General features: G+C 39.8%; 1 protein-coding gene across 7 annotated transcripts; it reads right to left on the reverse strand.

Annotated features, from left to right (window-relative positions):
• Nucleotides 1-467: 467 nt before the first annotated feature.
• Nucleotides 468-21,800, reverse strand: STIL (STIL centriolar assembly protein). 7 transcript variants are annotated; one of them, XM_041127602.1, is made up of 16 exons: nucleotides 21,431-21,800; nucleotides 19,740-19,847; nucleotides 17,986-18,101; nucleotides 17,676-17,863; nucleotides 16,446-16,693; nucleotides 15,549-15,632; nucleotides 15,338-15,424; nucleotides 13,515-13,662; nucleotides 12,273-12,382; nucleotides 11,318-11,432; nucleotides 9,437-10,495; nucleotides 7,907-8,072; nucleotides 6,895-7,120; nucleotides 4,755-4,947; nucleotides 3,884-4,137; nucleotides 468-2,003 (listed from the first exon to the last, which is right to left on the reverse strand). In XM_041127602.1, exons 2-16 carry the CDS (start codon nucleotides 19,829-19,831, stop codon nucleotides 1,181-1,183), a joined length of 3,909 nt encoding a protein of 1,302 aa, XP_040983536.1. In that variant the 5' UTR covers nucleotides 19,832-19,847; nucleotides 21,431-21,800; the 3' UTR covers nucleotides 468-1,180. The 7 variants fall into 7 exon arrangements, with proteins under 7 accessions (XP_040983536.1, XP_029888631.1, XP_040983538.1 ...); XM_030032771.2 differs by having other exon boundaries at nucleotides 21,373-21,448; XM_041127604.1 differs by lacking the exon at nucleotides 21,431-21,800 and adding an exon at nucleotides 20,954-21,354 and having other exon boundaries at nucleotides 4,755-4,944.
• Nucleotides 21,801-21,842: the final 42 nt, after the last annotated feature.

Raw genomic sequence — 21,842 nt, forward strand, 5'->3', positions numbered from 1 at the left:
CATGCTCGCCGAGCCGTATCCTCAGACCTACTCGCCAAAGGCAGGCAGAGCTGCCACAGCCAGCAGCAGGCACCTGGGGTTGCCAGCACCAGCGGGTTACTATGTAGCTGACACCACATAGTAACCACAAAAACACCTACGACACCTGAAAATCCAACAAAAGTCAAAAGTCTTAATGGAAATGGAATTGTTAAACAATAACTAACTGAATTCTTCAACTTGTGGAATATTATCATCACAGGGTTACGGAAAAGGGCTGTTTCACTAATAGACTGTAGCACTTGATGACAGAATATTTGTATGTTAATACAGAACAAAGGAAATAATTTATTTTTGCTAACCCCACCACCTACTATTGGAATTCTTGAAGAGTTCAGTAGCAAGTGACACCCTCACCCTTCCAGTTAGCCATTCTAAACCACGGCTCGGAGGTAGCATATGTCTTAAATAAGGCTACATCAGACAACTGAAGATTTTTTTTTTTTAATGGAACCTTTGACCTTTATGAGCAATATGTACTTCTTAAATAAATAGAAAACATTCATTCAGGAAAAAAAAAAAAAAATCACAAAAGTTTTAAAAGTGCTGGTTTTTCCAATTTCCTTCCACAATTTTATGATACAGAGAGTTACATGTGCCATTTTGGCTGAATTCAAAATAGTTTTACACAAAGTAAAGCCACAGTTATACTTCCCTTCCCCCCCAGACACAACCCCTCCCCAGCAATGCAACCATTTCAGCAAATTTCTAGAAATTAGTGCTTTAGCTCTGTTACCCCTGCTCTGCCACACACAGTACTGATGGCTCACAGTTGGCACAAACATGTAAAAGTCAGTGTTTTAAAAAAGTCAACAGAAGAACATTTAAATAAGCATCATTGTCAAAAGTGTATTTAGAGTACATCTTGGGCTCAAGTTGATTCACCTTTTAGATACTTTAAAATCACACCTAACTGTAAACAAAGTGCACACATACTTCAATGCTGATCAGCACCGACTCAAACCAGGCATTTAGAGGTGGCTGTCCCCGATCTAGGCCAAAACCTCAGTTCTGCAGGTTTTACATTGTTACAACAGAGTGACCTCTTCAAAGACAACTTAATCCTTGGTTTCCTATAGTCTTTTACTGAGGTGTCCCTCTCAGATTTGTAACAGGGGTTGCCAGCCGTCTCGGGGGATGTTCAGAACAACTTTGGCAACTGCCTGAGTTGTTTCACATCAAGAATGGTGCCAACAGAATTGATGCTGTTTGACTGGTTTAATGTTTCAAGGGCTGGAGTATGCAGATTTCCAGGGAAGACCTGAATGTCTCCTTCGTCTTTCCTACCAGGTTGTTCAGTGAATTCAACCCTCCCAGGTAACAATTTGGGTTTTGATTTTAAATCCTTTAAAATCTGAACTGAGTTTTCATCTGCTTGATCTGCTCTGGGAGGAAAAATTTCATTTGTAATATTTCTTAATACAGGGCTGTTTAGTTCTGGTGGAGAGGCATTAGTAGTCAACTCTCTGCTGTGACTCTTTAGATGAATTGGAAGTCTTCCATCAGTTCTTTTGGATAATTCAGTCTGGTGGTTGAAGCCATCCAACACAGGGATACAGTGTTTGTCCAGCATGCTTTTGACAGTGCCAGAATTGCCATCTTGAACCTGCAGTTCCTCTTCATCTTCACTACTGTCAGTGCTCTGTATCAGCCCATATCGCTTCATGTACTTCTTGGTTGCAAAAGACATATTGTTTGGTGAAATTAAGCTAAAACCCACCATGCTCTTGTCCATATTTGTATGCAAGATGTCTTGGAAAGAGAAATCTACAGGAGGATTTTGGCCTGAGCGACTGAAAGAAAGTCGAGATAACTGATTTTCACTGAGATACTTGAGTGCTATAGCGTTTGCTTCCATGCTCAGATCAACAACATTAGGAGTTAAGCCACACATGCTGACATTGGCAAATGACATATAATTTAGTCCAGGAACAACTGCTTCAGGATTTATGCACGCTAAGATGCTGAAATAAAGCATCAAAAAGTTAGTTTAGCATTACAGGAGAAGTATGCATTTTACAATATAATCTCATAATTTCATCTTGCTTGCTGTACCAAATTCTCCTTCCTTCTGAACACCACAGCTCAATCAGGTTGTTCAGTGCCGAGATCATACGTTCTGCACGTACTAAAAAGCAGCTCTCCAGCTACTCACACCGACAGTATTCAAACACTGTGTTAGAGAATTGATGATACTCCCTTCTGATTTGATCTTAACCACAACCCTCGTATCAAGAACAACCCGCCTCTAGCAGGTTTCAGAGCTCGTTTTGTTTTTAAAGCAGGTTTGAGCTCTTGGTCTGTTCTCACCAGTGAAATGTGACATTATATGTCCCTGATGCTGAGACTCTAGATACTGCCATCCAACCCAAAATTTGTATCTAGACAGAAGATACAAGCCCAATGACAGACACCAAGAACATCTCTTCTCTCCCAGTGCATGCCAATTCCAGGATTTTTACAGAATCTGTTTCCAGAAGCCTGCAAGTTTCTAGTTTTTGAAGGCATCCTTCAGTAAGGGAAATGTTAATTTGTTCTGTTTGGCACACCAATTTCTTGTATACATTAGGTGTTTAAAGACTGAAAGGACAAGCTCTGGTACACTGGTAGTGGTTATAAACCAGTGCATTTAATACATGCATCATATACTAGTTCATAAACCCAAACTCTTTGTGTTGAGAGTTAAGAGTCTTCCTATTCCACTGAGCACACATCCTGAAGTTTGCTTAAGGAGAGCAAACTCCTGGCTCAGACGAACAACCACAAATTATGCTATGGAGTTGCACTGTTGTTTCCTTCTCTACTGATTGGTATACCTTTTCTCAGAATTGTTTATATCAGTCATGAAAGTGGCAGAAGGAAGAATCCCACCCTGCTCCCCAGGTTTGAAGAAAAAACACCAAGAATTCCAGTTTTGTCTTATGGGTTCAATTATTAGCATATTATTGACATTAAAAGAACACTGACAGACTCTCCAGCCAGGAAGGTAGCCCAAAAATTCCAGAAAAATGCCTGAGGAAATTCAAGTGAAAAGGAGAGAAAAGAGCTTAGAAACTGTATGAATGGAAACAGCTTTTGATACATAGCTGAAGAGAAGATTAAGTAGGAGATGGTTAGATTTTTTTGTTTACTAACAGTTATATACTAGTATCAAGAAGACAATAAGGATGAAAGCAAAGCTGTGCCAGGCAGTCAGCCTATGCCTAAGCAGCTACATAAGTAAATTCCCGTGCCTCAGACACTTTCTTCAGAAATTACTGCTGCTCCTTCTTCTGTTTCATCAAGGCTGTTTCCCTCCCCAGCCACCGCACCCTCCCTGTTTCAAGTCAAAGCACTCACAACAACAAGTGATTAGGACAGAATCAGTTTTGATTATATATCAAAGCCTTGATAACAATGTCACTTATACTGGTGAAGTGCAAGGCAAGAGTTAAGAAGCAGTGATGAAAATACATAGCTGCTTAACATTCAGCCTCCCAAGTCCAGTGTTTCTCTGGAATACTTTGACATAGCCCAAAGGACTGAAATTACTCAAGCAGCTTTGTTATTATTCTAGGGAATTGTGTGCTACTGCATGCACAATACTTTAAGAATCAGCAGATGCTCTAACAGCTAGAGCTACTTGTGTTATATTTAAATAATCTGAGTTTTGCTAGCAGAGCTCTTAAACCTATCTGAAATACCCATAGCATGAGCCAGTGTTTCATCTTTGCAGGAAATGTGGATCAAGTTGCCAAACAAATCCCCAGTGACAATGAACACGGTCCCTTCTCTTTGCTCATTGAGCCAATCTTCATTTTTGGTTGGATCTACAAATTACTACTCAAAACAACTAGTATTTTACCTGGCATTCTCCACTTTACGTGTATTTGTCTTCATTTTGCCGGGCGAGTCAATTGTCACTCCAAGACTCTTCAGCTGTTTGAGCGTAGCACTAATCACACTCTCTTTATCCACCACTCCTGTGTCAGTCTCCGAAGCCATTTCTGTTTTATTGTCAATATCCTGATACTTAGGACCATCATCATTAACAAATCCTGATTTTACAGACAAGTGATCTTGCTCTTCTGAGGACCTTAAGAGGTGGTTTACTTGGCCCTATAGGAAAAGGGAGCAAGGGACAGACCACATGGACAAAAACATCATGACATGCAGCAGTTGTCAAAAACCAAAATCCGGGTTTATTCTTATGCAACTTAAAATACAACTAGATGGGTTAACAGCTTATTCTGACAAAGGAGCCAAATTCAGATTCAGTTCAGGTACAGTCACGTAAACTCCCAGCAGTGTAGTCAAACACTGGAATATCTTTCATTTCAAACTTTCTGCAAGAGTTTGCTCTGAATTTAAAACACATCACATATTGATATTCTTCAAGATTTAATGTACATGCCCTTTAAGGACTTGAAGGTAAAATGCTGTGCTATTATAAAGGGCACTAATTTGGTAAGTTATCAACTGACATTATCTTTGAACTAAAAAATTATTATTTATTAGACAGTAGACAGTACTCCATGTATGCATGGAAGGGTGTAGTACAGAATAACCACTTAAAAAATGAAGAACCACAAGCTTGGAACCTTTCTGTAGAGCATAACATGTGAATTAGAAAACCGCACACAATTTTCATTCATGCCAATACCACATCATAACTTCAGCAGTGTGCTGTTTTGACTGTTGCATTCAGGGCAGAATATCAAATTTACATGAATTACCAGTAAGTCCTGGTAAAGCTTCTGATCCTCTGATGGATGCCGAGGCAGCAACGAGGCAGGTGGCCCCGAGTTTGGCTCCCTTGTTACCACCAAGTGGTTGCTGGCTCCCTCTGTTGGTTCTTTCTGTAAAGACACGCTAATACTTTCTTCCAAGGACGAACTGTGAACAAGTGCTTGGGAAACGTTTCCGCTTCTGAAAGAGAACAAAGAGATAGCTAGGTATTTCCTTGAAACAGAAAAAACACAAGTATTTCTATGTGTACCTTATCTTTTCACGAACACAAGAGGAGAAAAATCGAGTACTGGAAACAGATCCTAACCATTTCTTGGTTTGTCTACTGCTTGAGGCTTTGCTCCTTTCTGCAGTCATTTTCTTTCAAAAGTCATTTGAGGACTGAGGAAATACACCTCACAGTGTGAAACTACAACAGCCTGACTAGTTTTTCAAAAGATGATTTGAAAATGGCAATGGCTTCTCTGGACTAGTCAAAACTCAATGACTATGTCTTAACCTTAAAGCAGATGAAATTAAAGTTATTAACAATCTGGAGTTTGTCTTACATTTTCAGCATTTTTATGGACACTTAAAAGTCTTTAGGAGCAAGTATCTTCCATACGTTCTGAAACATGACTTATTCAAAAAGCCATTTTTACCAAGGTAACTGATAACGAGATTCCTGTTGTATTTTAAAAACGCTTTAAAAACTTCAACACTGTTACAAGTACACCCATACACAATGCACTCTGAGTATCATGAACTGATAACAAACACCTAGTTGAAATATTTCTCGATAGCAGATGTGAAAGGGGAACCATGATCTATCCTGAAGTTTCCAGATAAAAAGGGTAAATGTTCTAGAATGAGTTACAATGCGATGCTCTGCATCCCCTTCAGCTAGCTGGTATGTGCATCGCATAAACCGTTTGAGACCAGACATATCAATAGTACTATCATCCCGAGGAGATCCCTAAGCGACCCTCCTCCCCCTTCTGTTCCTCCTCAGAAGACAACTGTAAGATAAGGGAATTTCAGAACTCAACTGATCAATTGCCTGTGTTGAAAGCGATAAGATTTAAATCATCACGTGACATACTAGATAGTCAATGTAGGTTATCAGTTACTGTTACACTAGCAATTATTCATCATTCCCAAAAATGTTTCCCTCCTCCTCAAAGAAATCTGGGTGGTGCTCTACATTCTTACTATAAGATACTTATACAGCTATTTTACAGGTTTAAGGTTCTCTTCAACTTAGATTCATAAGATGGCATCTCTCTGAAATACAGCATTCAAAAAACTGATTTGAATCAGTAACTTTTATGGTAGCAGTATATGTTTGCAGATAATACTTTAATCAAGGACTATGAATATTTAAGTTATAGCTTAATTATCATCTCTTTCCCAATATGATTATTTTAAAAACCTAATTTAACTGGAAGGGTATTCCCCCTCCTTTGGCTTTTTATACTTAGAGAATATTAGATCATTAAAAGTGCTAAATTGTTGAGCTGTTCCCTGTGTAAAAATAACATCCATATAGATAATTAAAAATATTTTTAAAATCGCTTCCCAAAGTAGTCTGAGATTAGTCACTGCACTATAAAGAATCTGAGCTTAAAAATAATTAAACAGCAGTGAAGTTGGTACCTGCATTCACTACACACAAAGCAATTAGATGTAAAAGGTAGAGAAATTCAGGAAACAGTCATATAACCATAAACTCCTCATCCTAAGCCCCTCAGAACTGAAAGCGTTCTGAATGCTGCTGACAGGAGAAAGCCACTGTAGGAAAACAACTGACTACAGCAGTGTCCCCTTTCCCCCTCAGGATTTAAGGTAAGAAAAGGAATGCTGCCAGCACTGTACATGCTTTTACAAGTTAAAGGCTTTTGCCATCAGCTGCTGCTGATAGGTAGGCTAGCTGAACGTGCATGACCGATAAATGCAGACTCTAAAGGCAACTGTGTTTTGGTGAGCTGTACAATTTGAAGCATAATTAAAAAACAAAGAAGTGAAAGAACACAACAACTGAAGTCAGGTGACCATTTATAATTCCTGAAGAAAATAACTATGAAAGTAGTAACTTATGAAAGGCAGTTCAGCTTCTTATGTGAACAAAAGATATTTCTGGCTACTTACTGGAGAGTGTTCTGATTAGTTCCTTCTTCCACAAGATGAATACTGTCTACAAAGCTGGGCATGTCAACCACCTTTAAGGAAGAAGCAATACTTGTATTACTTGCATCTTGTTCAGCATTAATTGAAATGTTTATTTCTTCCTTAGAAATCTCTTCATCCTCTTTTTTTCCTTGTGGTATGGAGTCATCTTGTTTTTCTGAGGCTGTATTCCAAAATAAGCTAGCACCTAGAAGACAACGAGAGATTTACCCCTTTAAGGAAAGTTATTGCTATCTTCTGAGACCCTCTGGCTTCATAAAGCTAGAGGAATCATTTCGTCACATTCAGTTTTTTTCCACCATTTTAGAAGTGATTTAGTGTTTAGAACAGCTAAGAGTTACCAAAACATCATTCAAGTCCTAGTTTCTTCCAAAGTGTACTTGATGAAAATAAATAGTTGTATTAAAGCATTTTAATGCATTGACCTTGAGCCAGTTCAAAATTTTCTTCCAGACTAATCACAATATTTCCATGGATTTAATATTCCCATCGATTAACAGGAACCATTAATATGTAACTTTACAGACACAGCTGCCTAACTTGCTAAAATCAAAGCTAATACAGTCTCCTCTCCATGCATGTAAATGCATGCCTTACAAAAACCATCTATAATATATTTAATAGAACACCAGATGGGATAGAAGCTATTACTTTTCAAAACAGTGTATTAATTCAGAGAGAGATGTGGATTTTTTCTTTCAATAAGGCACAATTTAAAATAGAAGACCTTGCTAAAGCTATTGGAAAAAGAATTCTTCCAGTGATGGCAATCACTGCCATTGCAGCCCAAAGACAAAAGTAGCTCCAGCCTAAACTTGCAAAAACACCTACAGAACTTAGCTGTCTTTTTGTATCTAGGTGCATGTTTGCGTACATTCAGCGTTTCTGCAAAACATTCCCCCCATGCCCGAACAAATCACAGAAACATCCAGAAAAAGCAATGCCAGCCTATTTTTAAAGAATAAAGCGTTACCTGTGCTCACAGCAATGCTCACACTTTTCCTCATGGGGGAACCTGGTGAGGACTGTGTTTCCATAGAAACAAGGTCCCCTTGCTTCTCAGGCTGCGGAGCATGGCCAGCTGCAGCTGGTTCAGAGGAACAAGCCTGACGAGCCTGTGCTTCCAATAAGCGTTGGATCTGTAACGGTTATCAGACAGTTATAATTTGTACAATAAAAAAAAATAAAGTATAATAGGCAAAAGTGAATTACTAAACTAGGCCCCTCTAAGATCTGGATTCAGATCCAGGCTGCATTACCACAGAAGTCTGATAACCTTCCAGTTCTCAGCAGTGCATGCAGCATAAATCAAAACATCAATTCTGATATTGGCAGAGCTAGTGAAGAAAAGGTTTTAAGCATGCTGGCAGAACTACACCAAGACAACTTGAGCAAAGCCTATTTGCACTACACTTGTTGGAAGTATTCTCTGCCCCTTTCATTCACATACAAAGCCTATTACCGACTTACCAGCCAAGCATTTATATGCCAACTGTCCCTACACTATGCTAAACCAACTTTGTATTAATTACAAAACTAAGCACTTAAATGATAAAATTAAGGTTGCCCAGGCAATCTTCACTCTAGTATTTGCATCCACCCTGTGCACCGATTAGTTCACAGCTCCATGGAGAAATACCATAACCGTGAAGGCTGCATTCATGCAATAAGGAGAGGTTTCCCTCTGTCATGCACAGCCCATGCTTTAAGAGCTTGATTTTACATACAGGAACTATATCTAAGCATATTTCAGGTGTAATTTTCTAGTTTAAGGGGGAAAAAATATGTATTGTGAGCAACTTTCCTATTCCAATCATTCATCACCAGCAGCAAAATTTAAACTCTTGCTTTTCGGCCCCAAATTGTACCCTGCAAAATACAGGGCCCGCATGCTAACTCAGGAGGTTGCTATTTTGAAGAAACTTAACCTGGTATCAAAACCAAATTTAGCAAGACCACCAAAGCCCAAATTTCCAGTGCAGCAACAAACACCTGATGAATCCTGCCAGTCTGCTGCAAACAGACAACTGAAATTTTCAAAGCAACAGCCTCAACAGCTCAGGAAGCTGCAGGCTTGAAGGCGGGCAAAGCAACACATGAGAACATTCTGTGCTTCACCTGTATGCTTACAACAATTCCAAAGTCTATAGCCTATGCAGTAAATTTTTTTACATAGACAAGCATATGTATATGAAAGTATTTATACAGAAGGCATATTGGTTTGCATTATAAACATTCTGCTAAAAGGGAAACCTTCATGTTATAGAAATACGATAAAAATAAACACAAAATTTAATCAGGCGAGAGTCAAATAGTTTTCATTTAAGGGACAGCAATTAACAGAGGTAATCAGGACCCCACTCCATCCCCAAACTGCAGCTGGTATGATAGCCTCTCTTGTTCCAACAAGGATAGACAACAGTTAATTTAATTCCTTTGGCAGGGGAACTATCAAAGCATAATCACTAAGAGGGCAGAGGAGAAAGCTGCCATTTCCACAAACCTGAGCTTGAAGTAATTTGAGTTGTCTATCTTGTTCTGTAAGAACCCGGTATGCATCTGGAGATAATCCCATCATTCCATTATCTGATCCTGCTTTAGAAGCAAGCATGTGCAGGCACGGTGAGTGGGCTGCACAGAACTGCGGACTAGAGGGGCTTGCACTTGAAGGCAGTCTTATTCCAGGCGATAAGCTATTGTCGAGAGAACAGTTCCCCATTTTCCCGTGATATCCCATGCTTATAGGGCTGCTTGTGGTATACCCTGGATTGCAGCAAATATTTGGGCAAATGATATTTTGATGGAGCACTGTACATGGATTCTGTTGAGCCATCTCTGATTGGATTTCTGCTCCATGTTTGGGGCTCATTCTACCAATTCCTTGCCATGAGTTTATTGGATTATATTGGATGGAAGCAGGAAACTGACAGTTGCATGCACTGGCTGGACAGCAAGGTGGCACTTGAACTGGCACCTGCAGTTCTGGTGGTCTTCTGCAGCTCTGTGGTGAAAAAGCAGAGTTGTAGAGGACTGGCTGCTTAACAGCAGGAAGCTGCTTGGCACAGGATATTGATGTTCTTCTAATTGGAGGCTCTCCCTGCTGTGCGACTCCATCGGGATTTAACACAAGTCTTTCTGACGGCTTTCTGGGGTGATGCACAGATGTATCCGGGGAAGGCCCACTACAAGGGGTTGAAGAAGAAGAAGATCCAGAACTTTTTCTTGATTGAGGGCAAGCTTTCTTACAGTGCAACTGTTGCTGTAGTAGAGCTTGCTTTCCTCTGGAAGGCCTTGAAGTCAGAATTTTCTGGTTTAAATGGTTTGGTAATTGCCTCAAAGAGGGATCTCCCATATTAGCAGAAAGGTTTTGCTTGTCTTCAGAGTGCTGTGTGGGGTAATATGTAGATCCCAAGCACCATTTCTTTTTAATAGGCTGATGTGGTGCTGAGGGTAGACTTTTAGCATTTGAAGTCCCCACAGGCTTAGATGATTGTCCTGATTCTATGAAACTCCCATCCAAAACAAGTGACAGTTCAGGAACTGAAGGAAAGATCCTGGTAACCTGAAGCGACAATTACACAAGCAAGTTTAAGATAATTTTAAAATACTGTCTTTCAGCTCTTCACATACAGAATTTCATCAAAGAAAATGTTTTCATTTAAAATCAATATATGACCACTACCAGCTCCAAACCAACTACACATTGAATGGTTTCCTAAAGATTGGAGAATCCAGATACAGAAAAAGCAGCAAGATCTCTAGGATCATTCTTAGAAGACAAAATTGCTTTCATGCGGCATAATAGTAATTTCTACCAAATGAATGCTCCATGTCATCCTAGAGCACATTTCAGAGTATGGATCTTTCCCCTTCAAGAAGTGGGCTACATGTTCCCTCTTACTATTCTTAGACCCTGTAGATAGGTGCAACAGAACATATTTTATAATCCACAACTGTCACATCCTTCTAGACCTATGCTGTATGAGGGCTACTATTTCATTATATTTGTATACATTTCAGTAAAAACGGACAGACCAGCAGATCTTAATTTCATTTACCCAGGAATACACAAGAAAGTTTGCTGCCTCTGTCTTTGCCTCAGACACCATGGCTCTTCCATTTAATGGTAGCAAGATTCCCAAAGTAGAACCTACTATCTCTGTTCCCAAATCCTAGCATATACAGGAATTAAAGTGTCTATAATAGTGGAAAGAAAGACAGGCTAACTAAAGCAGGAGTTGGGACTCTTGGCCCATTTCTTCAGTCCTGTTTTCCCCTGCTAGCACTTATACAGTAGCTTTATACTCTCCAGTCCCCTTACAAAGAGTTTTGCTGCTCTAAGTGTCACACCTGAGATGCCTAGAACAATTATTTACTTAGTTACCTGTTGACTTGCTGGGTGAGGACTCGGAATTGGCCTGGGGGATAAATCCTCATCTTCTACACCAGAGTCGTGATCGCTTGCTGACAACTTACTGGGTGAACAGCCCTGGGAAGGACTAAAACCAACATAAATCAAACTAAAAATGTTTGCTTGTCAGATTTGGCAGCAATAACATGAATCTTCACGTTTTTCACTGTGCCATCTACAGTGCAATATCAGCATCACTTTTTTCAAGAAGCAGTTGCTATGTATCTCCTCTGTGGTTAGCTAGGGAGTTCACACAGCAAACAGTTTTAAGATCAAACAGTGAAAATGCAAATTATGCTTTTGGGCAAAAAGATACTAACACTAACCCTCCCTCCCCGCACCCTCAGACATATACACCTTTTAAGTGACATTCTAACAGCAAAACACTGATTTATATTAGGAAGATAGGGAGTGCTACAGTAAAGATTGTAACATTGTTTAAAGGAAAATAAAGGCCATTTTATATCTATCAAATTTTTATTTATGAGTAAGTCAGGTTCTTAAAAATACCTAAGTTTCAACCTATCCAGGTCTTGCAGCTCTGAAAAGTTGGAAGGAAAAAGGAATTTTTACCAACTTAAGTAAATTTCAGTTAGAGATTTGCTCAAAGGACAGATCTCACAGAAAGCTTAATACAGTGAACTAAGCTCCATCAGCAAGTAAGCCTTTTTAGAAACATCCACTGTATAAACAACAACCACAAGTACCAAGAGTAGAACTATGAGTAGTTTCTCTTGCAATACGGTCAGCTTGACCATCTTACTTGAAGAATATTAACTCTAGGAATAAACAAAAGCACATACACAGATTTTAATGCAAGAAGATCACTGAATGCCCAGCTAAACTGACAGCTGCCACAGCAGAGGTCAAAAAACCTCATCCAATAAACATTTAATTTTTGTGTATAAATGACATCTCAAAGAATTACCTTCTGATAGGAAGTTTCTTGCAAACTCTGCTGAAGAACTCAGTTTCTGCATTTTGGTTTTCCGCACTCAACTCAAACTGGATAGGGCTCTTGCCTGAAGGTTCAACATTCTGGAATGAAATTAATTGTGAATATTGTGAAGCATGAAACTTTCAACTTTTAATTACTGAGGTACTACCCCCAGAGAAATAGTTTTAGGGACATTTATATCTGATTATTTGCTGCTTGTCCTCTACTTTCAATTCTCAATTCTTTCACCACTACAAGGAGGCAAGCAACTTCCCTTCCTGTTTAACACTGTTCGCCCTGCTACTCTGTAAAGTAGCTGGCCTAATTATAGCCATGAGCAGATGCTTCCTTGCTCTAACTGCTTAGATACTTTTCCACAAGCCTTCACCACTATAGGAAACAGCAACTGTTCCTATACTGTTTCACACACCACAGCTGGGCAAGTCCTGGAGACAACAGAAGTGAGCCTCTGTTAAGAGAGCTAAGCCGTACCTAGGCTAAAGATGGAAGGCAGTCCTGAACAGGGAAATTTAATCGCACAGAGAACAGAGTAAACAGCCCAGGACACACGTTACACTAGCGGCTTCTCTGCCAGAGCATAGGAGCATTTATTGAGCAGATTAACAATTCTACTTCAGGTTCTGTACAAGCCTAGGAAATCAAGTGAGAAACTGATATTTCCTAGAATTTCCTCAAACCTTATTAGTTATCTCCCAGACATTGTATCAAATTCTTTCAAAGAGTTACTTCGCACAAAGATAAAATTGTTCCTGCCTTGTTACTGTAGCGCAGCAAGAGATCTGTAGATTAGTAGCTACTGAATTCCCATTTGCATTCAACTTCAAACAAAGCACAAATACCTAGCTTTGCTCTCCAATGTGCATCACCCATAGCAGTTCTCAGATGTGTCCACATTAACAAATGCTATAGGAAATCAGAATCTCTGCTCCTAAGGCCAAAAGATCACTAGTAAGAAGGAGCACTAACCAAGTCCAGCACAGCAGAGTACATTTTAAAAGACATATTCTAAATGCTGTTTGGAGGTCATCTCTCAATTTGAGAGACAAACTGAATTTACAGTAATCACTGTAAAAAGGTAGCTTTATAGAGCTACATCATTTTTGAACACTGCAGTTCCATTTGGGTCACATTATAATGACCCCTTCTTTAAGTACTTACACTAGAAGTCAAATTTTAAAGTACCGTGATGCAGTAGGAAACCAAGCCACTTACTTTGAAGAGGTGTACTGTTTCATTGCAAGTTAAGATCTGAAACCCTAGTTCAGTCTGTCCACTGCATGGAACGCACTCATAAAACTCTGGTTCCTTGTGTGTCAGTGAATAAAGCACAATAAGAAAACTCTGAGATTCCGAAAAAACCCTAAAATAGAAAAAAACCCACATCTTAAAAAAACCATAAGAAACAGGAAGAAGGCCCTTAGTTTCTCAATATACTGAGCAAACTATCACACAGTTTAGCAAACTGGTGAATCACTGCATTTTGAGTGGTACTGAGCTATAGATGAAGCAGATGGACTTATGACTGATGCCACATGCAAGAATCTAAGCAAAGTAGAGAAATGGGAATAATTCATCTACTTTCTAGCTCAAACCTTTAGGATCACTTAGTACTTTAAATGAATTCCTGGAAGACTTCAATCACAGCATAGAAGAAAACATCTGTAAAAATGATATTGTGATTATTTTTTTTTTTTTTAATAATAATTCAATTGAAGAAGCATTATAAAGACACTTAGCGTTTCAGTTATCCCTAAACATTCCAAAACTGCTCATTGGCTAACAGATTTTTTTTTTTTTTTTTTTTTGGAAGAAAAATTGTACTGAAGTTTTTTCTACAGTAACAACAGTCAACATTTAACACGAAAGATCAAGGATAATGAAAATAACGTGTGTTTCCAGAAAAAGGTAGTACTACTTTCAGAACAATTTTTCTTTTTATAGCACTTGTAATACACTTGTTTGGGGGGGGGGGGGGGGGGGGGTGTTTGTTTTTTCTTTAAATAATATATGTGATAGAGAAAACAGTAGGAACAAGGTGCTTGAAAAACTCATTCACATACAACTTTAAACTTATACTTACAACTTCAGAGTTAAAAATATATGATGCACAGATTAAGTGGTTAGTCAGCAGAGGTTAATTCTGTTTGCATGGTTCATCAAATCTGCCTAATCCACTTCCAAGATGGAATCAGTGAAAGTTAATGAGAGTCAAGCTTCTCACTTGCTTATCTAATAATCTAATTGGGCTCTTATCTGTATTTGAGCATATTTAAATTATTAAGGGAAAGAAGTCTATTCTGTAATTACAGACACATCTGTTCACCAAATGTGGTTTTATTTCATAATTTAAAAGCAAGTGTGGTTGAACAGAAGAAATTCTTATGCATACAGCATATTTTGAAGTTTGATTTACCTGAAGACCAATTTTAAACTATATACACCTGAACTCCCTCCCAGCTTCCATACAATTAGAACTTGGCAAACACTACAAGTGAAAAGATGTAGAGAATGAGGAATGATTATCTACTAAAACCACAATGAAAAAAAAAAAGTCAGAATGCAAAAACTATAAGAACAGAATATTTAGCAGGAAGTCATAAAAAGACAGTATTAGCTGCAAATCAATATGCTTCAGTATGTCGGTCAGTTACAACTGGGGAGAAGGCTTATGTCAAAGAAAACACCCATGAGAAAAGTTCAAAACCAAAACCCCACCACTGTTTAAACTACTGTTTCCTGCTTGCTGCTTCTTATTTAAACTAAAATGCAGTGACCTTAATGATATTAATGTTTATCCTCTTCTGTCTTTGAGGTATCAGCCCAGCTTTCTAACACTTTGGTCATAGAAGATTTGTGAAGCAGAAGTCAAAACCAGAAAGAACAATTAAAACAGACAGCCTTACCTCCTATATAACATATAAATCACAGAATTCCCTCAAATATCTTTGAACAGAGCCCATGCTGCCATGCATTTCTGTGGAATATATTTTTAGGCAGCCAATAGCTTCTATGTTTTATCTATAAAAGTGACTTGCCTTTCTTGAATTGAAGAACTGAATAAATACCGCAAGCAACAGGCCCAGACTTGAGGACTACAGATATGAGTAACTCCACTCAGCCAACTAGAAGTAAGAAGAAATATCCAATTAGAGACAGTTCCATTACCAAGTTTCCACTATGTAACCCCTCAAATACATCTCAAATCAATATGTGTATTAATCTGTACAAACAGAACCAAACACTTACACTCCAACTAATGGCAGAGCATAAGCCTTGGGATCAGACTCAAGCAGCAAAAGCAATTTTCGTGTCTGGTCCATAGTAAGGTAGCTGAAAGAAAGCAGAAGTTGGGGTTTTTTAGTATTTTGGAAGGCAGGCTTTCAGAAAAAAATCCTGAAGAGATAAATACAAGTTTAGAAAATACTGTAAGAAAAAAGTTCAGGGGGAAAAAAAAAAAAACCAAAACCAAAACCATTCTTCCTCCACACTTACAGCAACTCCTCAGCTTTTCATCAATTCCTTTTATATCAAAGAATTATCAAGGACAAAATTTGCTTAGTATTATGGTATTCACAACAAATCCAGAAGGGCAAGTCATGTGAAATTTGAAGAGTAACTTTCAGAGAGGCATTCACAAAGTCTGTCCAAATAAAAAGTCATTCAGTTGCTTCAAATTATTTCCCTGATCTATCCTTAGTTCACCCTACTAAATTAGTTATCAGTCAGAATGACGATTCCCCAATACCATCTTATAAGCATGATTAACAGAAAAAGCTTTGGCTCACATTCATCTGATTTTCATTCTAGGGCAAGCACTGATATTGTTTAAAAAGCTGAATGCTGTTTATATTTATTATGTTAACTAGAGGTGTGTCCCCCTGCCCCAGTAGGAAGATCCTTCGACTGAAGTCAAAAGCAAGAAGAACTCCTACTGAACCAGTTAAGATTTTTGCCCCACCCCATTTCCTGTTTCTTGTTTAAAACATTTTAAATTTTTCCAAGTCCAAGAAGTTATGTTATTTTTATGCCGGTTATTTTACTAAAAAGTAAAGCACTGGTTGAGATCTCGCATACCTACTTGCTTTAGGAAATGCAACAAACTGTCAGGCAACTTCGATAGCTTTAGCATCACCCTTTACTCACCCACATTTATAAGTTCCTTGAACTTGAGCAATATTCATAGGACTGTTCAAATTTCTTGCTAGGGCTGTGGGAATAATTGGGACAGACTTCACGGGGGTGTATTCCAAAATATTTGCTGCAGTAATAGAAGCCCAGTGAAAATTAAAATGTAGATTATCCAGGTTTTCTGTGAAAATAATGTGAGCTCTAACACTGAGCAGTTTAGAAAGATCCAGTGATTCTTTACTGCACAGACTGTGCTGCAGACCCTGGAAGTAGAGAAAAGAGAAAAGAGTTAAATACACTAAATTGTCTTCATATGACTACCATGATTCGAGTTGTGTTACACTAGGAACTCAAATCATTCATCATAGCTACTATTGCAGTAGGCACTGTATAAAAAGCCATTAACCCAGGTCTCCAAAACTCTTGGCTATAATGAATATAATGAATAACATAAAATACAGTTGAAATTAAGCTATGCATATCTTAGCATTGTTTTATGATGTAGTAAAAAACCTGAGGTTACTTACATTGTATAAAAATTAATAAAATAAGGCAACTGGAAGGCTCAAGGTGATTTGTCAGTTTTCTTATTTGCATTCAAGAAATTTGTATTTTAACATCTGGATGTATCATCATGAGAAAGTTTACATGTGAAGTAAGCATTATTTGTATTATGAAATACACACAACTACAGGCAAACATTTACAGGAATGGAAGGTGTATTTACTAGATTATAAGTCTACAGCAGACCACAGAAACAACAGGCACACATTTCAGCTCTAACTACTAACATACATAGACTTTACATGCTTTCTTGCAAGTCATTTGCCTAGCAATGCTGTATCAACAATTGCGCAAATACTGCAAGTCATTCATGACAGATTTAAACGAGAAAAAACAACTTTTTCTTTCAAGTAAGTTTGCTGCAATCACTGTCGTCTTGCTGGTTTTGGTGGTCAGACCAGCTGAAAACCTTTGGTCAGACAGCAAGATTTTAGTCCAAGATCAAAGACTGTGTGATCCTTAAACACCTGTGAAGACTACCTGATTTTAATAGTTTCCGATACACTTTTCAATGACACTCGAGCAGCTCATTTCACATAACCAGCTAAATAGTCTTGCTTCAGCCACAACTTCGCTGTGTTTGAAATGAATGGCAGTTGGAAAAGAAGCCCTGTGCATAGTCCAGGCTCCAGCCTAGAAGACAGTTATTAAGAGACCCAAAAGTTGCCAAGAGCTGCCTACCTTGAAAGCCAAGCTGATATCTTCAGCACTGTGCACTATAATACTGTCTGAAGAAAGTCCCCAGGCATTAACTGTACATGGAATCAAAAAGTCTCCAGGAAGAGATGCAGTTGGAATTTTGCCCGATCCACCAGCAACTTCTCGACCAGGATCAAAGCGGTCTATTGTTAGCGTTATGCCTTCCCCATCTTTACAATAAATAAATAAATAAATAAATAAATAAAGTTAGAGTCCAAGAGCAACTCAGGCTCCTTGATAACAGCTTGCTCAACCAACCAATACTGTCTGTCTACCTGATGTTTAAAGTTACCTTCATCTACTGCAAGAGTCCCAAGCAAAAAACAGGAAAATAATTTCTTTTCACTCTGCTTAGCATGGCGATAGGCAAGTCGCAAGGTTTTCTCCACCATAGATAACTTTGGGTTTCTAAAAAAGAGACAATAAGCAAGTTTTAGACTCAAATTATTTTTAATGCTTTTTAAAAAAGTATTTATTGTATCGCAATAGCTTCCACACTTTTTTTTTTTTGTCCTTTAAAAAGAAAATACTCAGAAATAGCCCAAAGCCCTAAACAACAAAAAGGTCAGAATTTTAGCTCCTGTTCTGTGCATCACCCCAACTATTCATATTCAAGCAAGACATATTTTAACTGGAGCAGCTTCACAGAATGCTCTCTATGATCTTCTCAACAAGAGTATTTTGGCTTGACTAGTCCAGCAAACCAGCATCAGAGGGGAAGCAGTTTTTCCTATGGAGAATAAATGGGAAGGAGAGAGAAGAGCTTTTTTCTCTGGAGAATAAGCAACAAGGAGAGGGAAAAGCTTTTTGATCTGAAGGGCAACATTGTCACAAGAACTAGAGATGAACACAACTGAATTATTTTAATAGAAGGTGGATAAAGTTAGAAACACTAAAACCAAAACACAGAACCCCTAAAAAGTCCCCTAAGTTTAAAGAGCAGAATAGGCCAAAAAGCTTAACTGATTTTGATGCAGTGTTCTCTCATTTTAGCACAATACTTAGTGTGTATGCTTAAAGCAGCAGCACACTGGGCTCAATGACACAGGAATGCAAGTATGGACAAAGATTAGGCAATTATAAAATCACTATTTAGTGAAAAAAAAAAAAGGTAGTAAGTTTGGAATCTAGGACAGTAAATATATCAACAGTATTTTAGCTTGAGACAGCTTATCTGATTTTGACTTGGAAAGAGGTCAAAGTTGAAAGTGAAGCTACTGGTTTATGTGAATATTGTGGTGATGGCTCATATCCCACCTGCTCAAGATTAACTAAGTTTAGTGCCTCCATAAAAATAAAAGCAATTTATTTTAAACTTTGTTAAAACTTGAAGGTTTTAATATTAACTCAAAGAAGATTATGTGGCAAGTACAAGTGGAGGCCCCTCTGACCTGTATGTAAGAGCTGTCCACCCTTATATGCACATATATGCATATACTTGGTCTAATAACTACAGTACGAGTTTTGTAACATACCCATTTAAGTAACAAGAATCAATTTTTACTCTCCATTTGTTTTACAAGTCAGGTTTGGAATACCCTGCCCTAGAAATTCACAAGTGCTTCAGATTTGCCTCTAGATGCATTCTAAACAAAAAAAATATCAGAACTTTTGGCATTTTAATCCAGATTCCTGAAGCAAGCAAAATGCTTAGTTTTGAGTTTTACTTGAAGCTCCTAGCTGTATCCAGTTTGTCAAAAATATTTTTTTCTCTGTAAATATTTAGAGACAAGGAAAAACACATTAAAGAAAACTACAAATATGCAGTTACTTCTACACCTTTCCATATGGGAAGGAAACTGAAAGAAATTGTAAGTTCCTTTAGAATGAGGCACCTCCAACTCACTTGAATGCATTGCACCACAGAAAGGAAAACTCTCAAGTCTTTGCAATGAAAATCCCTACTTACTTATAATGAACACACCGGTTGCTTCTTTTTCCTTTGTGCCTTGTCATACACTAGACTCAGAAGATAAAATGAGGCTTTAAATCATATAATTCTTAATTTATTTTAACCTTTAGCCACTTAAAAAAGGTTATTCATACCTGTAATAGGTAATATGTGAGCCAATGACATCACCCATAGGGACTGGGTCCCAAAGTGCACACTTTGACAGAGGGAAACTGAAAGGGACCATCCTTTCGGGAACAAATCTAGGAAGATCACAGAGATAAGAAAGGAGAATGGATTAAGCTTAGTACTTTCAAACATCATTTATAAGAAGGAACAAAGGAGTAACCCTGTAAGAAAAACAACAAATAGGATACATAAGCTGTCAGTACTTTTTTTGTTTCAAGTCTAGGCCAATGAAGCAGAAACTTTGTCCTGTGAAGTTGCCAAGAATATGAACTACAAAGTCAACACAAAACTCTCATTTTCCACCTGACGGTGCCTTCATGTAATCTTGGAAGATGTGTAGGCCAAAATACAAGTTTGCGGATAAAGCTCAAGAAAAAGCTGCTCTGGATATATTGTAGGAAAGGAAAAGGATATCAGTCATTAGACACTCCCATGGCACACAGAAAATCTTGATTTAGCAAACTTAACATTGGGTCAGCTTCCAAAAGCCCTGTTTTAGTCACTTTTTAAAGTCAGCATTCAATCCACTTAAGCTTTGAAGACTTCTGAAGTAAAGCCTTGGCTTAACTGAAATAATATAGTGCAAAATTTGCATTCAGCCTTCAAAGAGGCCTGAAGAAATTAGCATGCAATCACATAAACATATTTACACAAGCAGAATTACGTTTTTAAGAGTTGCCTAAACCAAGTATATTAAGTCAAATACAAAACATTTGACAGTCCACATCATTCGGCAAATATCTCAACACTTTTTAACAAGAACTCCCTTTGTAGTTATTTGAAGTGTCAAACTTCGCCAAGGTGCTTTCTTTGCATTTCCTTAAGTTCCCAGGAAAGAACTTTCCCTGTTTTTAAGGCGGTCCCCTAAGCAACTCGCCTACCTCTCATGTTTTCAGCGACGGTTAATTGATTCCCATTAAAAGCCAAGCGCCCATCAAAATAAGTCCCAAATTTAGGCTTGTAAAAGGGAAAACTTTTTTAAAGCCCTACTGTTTCACGAGGTTATGGCAAGCACGGATCAGAAACACACCCCCATAGCTCTCTATAACCCGAGCCGCACTCTCAGAGCGGCATCGGGCCCAGCGGGTGCCCCGACGGGCTGGGGGGGGACACGCACCACCTCCCCCCCCCACTTCGCGAGGAAGGGTACGGCGGACCCTCCGAGGGCGGGAGCGTGTACCTCAGATCCGGGCCGGGCAGAACGGGGTCCACGCAGGGCGGTCGCAGCTCTGCCCCCTCCTCTTCACCCTGCCGCGGGGCGCCGGCGTGGGGCAGAGCCCAGGCGCGGGGCCCGCCCGCAACAGCCCCTCCCTCAGCCGGGCACCGGAGGGAGCCTGCCAGCGTCCCCTGAGGGAGGAGGGGAGCGGCCAGTGACACCCCCTCCCCAAGGCCTAACTACCGCCGCACTCCCTGGGGGGAGGCACCAGGAACCGCCTCGGCCTCCCGCCGCGGCAGGACCAGGACCGGGCCCGTCCCGTCGCCTCCCGCCCCGCTCCGGCGCCTTCCTCAGCCCACGACCGACCCCTCGTTCCCCGCCGCCGCCAGCCGCCGGCCAATCAGAAGGCAAAACCGGCCGCACTCCCGCCCCCCGCTACTTACTCCGACCCAATCGGCGCATAGGTGGGGGAAACGGCTCGCTCGACCAATCAAAGCGTACCCGGGGGAACCAACCGCCAGCGCGCGCGCAGGGGATTTAAAAACGCCAGCGGGCTAACAAACGGTCAGCGGGGAGGGCCGCGCAGGCGCAGTGCGGCGGGGTTGCCATGGCAGCGCGAAGGCGCCGCCGCCGCCGCCATCGCTCGGACCGGGCCGTGAGGGAAAGGACCTGGTTATTTCAAAATAAACCCGACGCAAATATCCCGCCCCGGTCCTGCTGGAGGGTCGCTCCGGCCTTGGCCTTTCCCCGCCGGCGTCCTGGGGCGTAAGCCACCCACAGCGCCCGGGGCTCCGTTAGGGCCTGCCCCACCCCTCCGCCCCGGTCACAGGCTTGTGACAACCGGCGGGGCTCGGTGGCTGGTTGCGGGTGCGGCAGGTCCCACACGGGGCAGCCCCCCCCCCCCCCCCCCCGC

This window comes from Aquila chrysaetos, chromosome 12 (genome assembly GCF_900496995.4).
Source record: "Aquila chrysaetos chrysaetos chromosome 12, bAquChr1.4, whole genome shotgun sequence".
In the NCBI taxonomy this organism is placed as follows: domain Eukaryota; kingdom Metazoa; phylum Chordata; class Aves; order Accipitriformes; family Accipitridae; genus Aquila; species Aquila chrysaetos.

Bases quoted from the DNA above. Each gene is read 5' to 3' on its own strand.
- STIL (XM_041127602.1), bottom strand. From the start codon at position 19,831: ATGGTCCCTTTCAGTTTCCCTCTGTCAAAGTGTGCACTTTGGGACCCA. The intron at 18,102-19,739 runs GTATGAATAACC...TCTCTTTTTTAG, and splicing joins TCACATATTACCTATTACAG to AAACCCAAAGTTATCTATGG. The intron at 2,004-3,883 runs GTAAAATACTAG...GCTTTATTTCAG, and splicing joins CGTAAAGTGGAGAATGCCAG to CATCTTAGCGTGCATAAATC.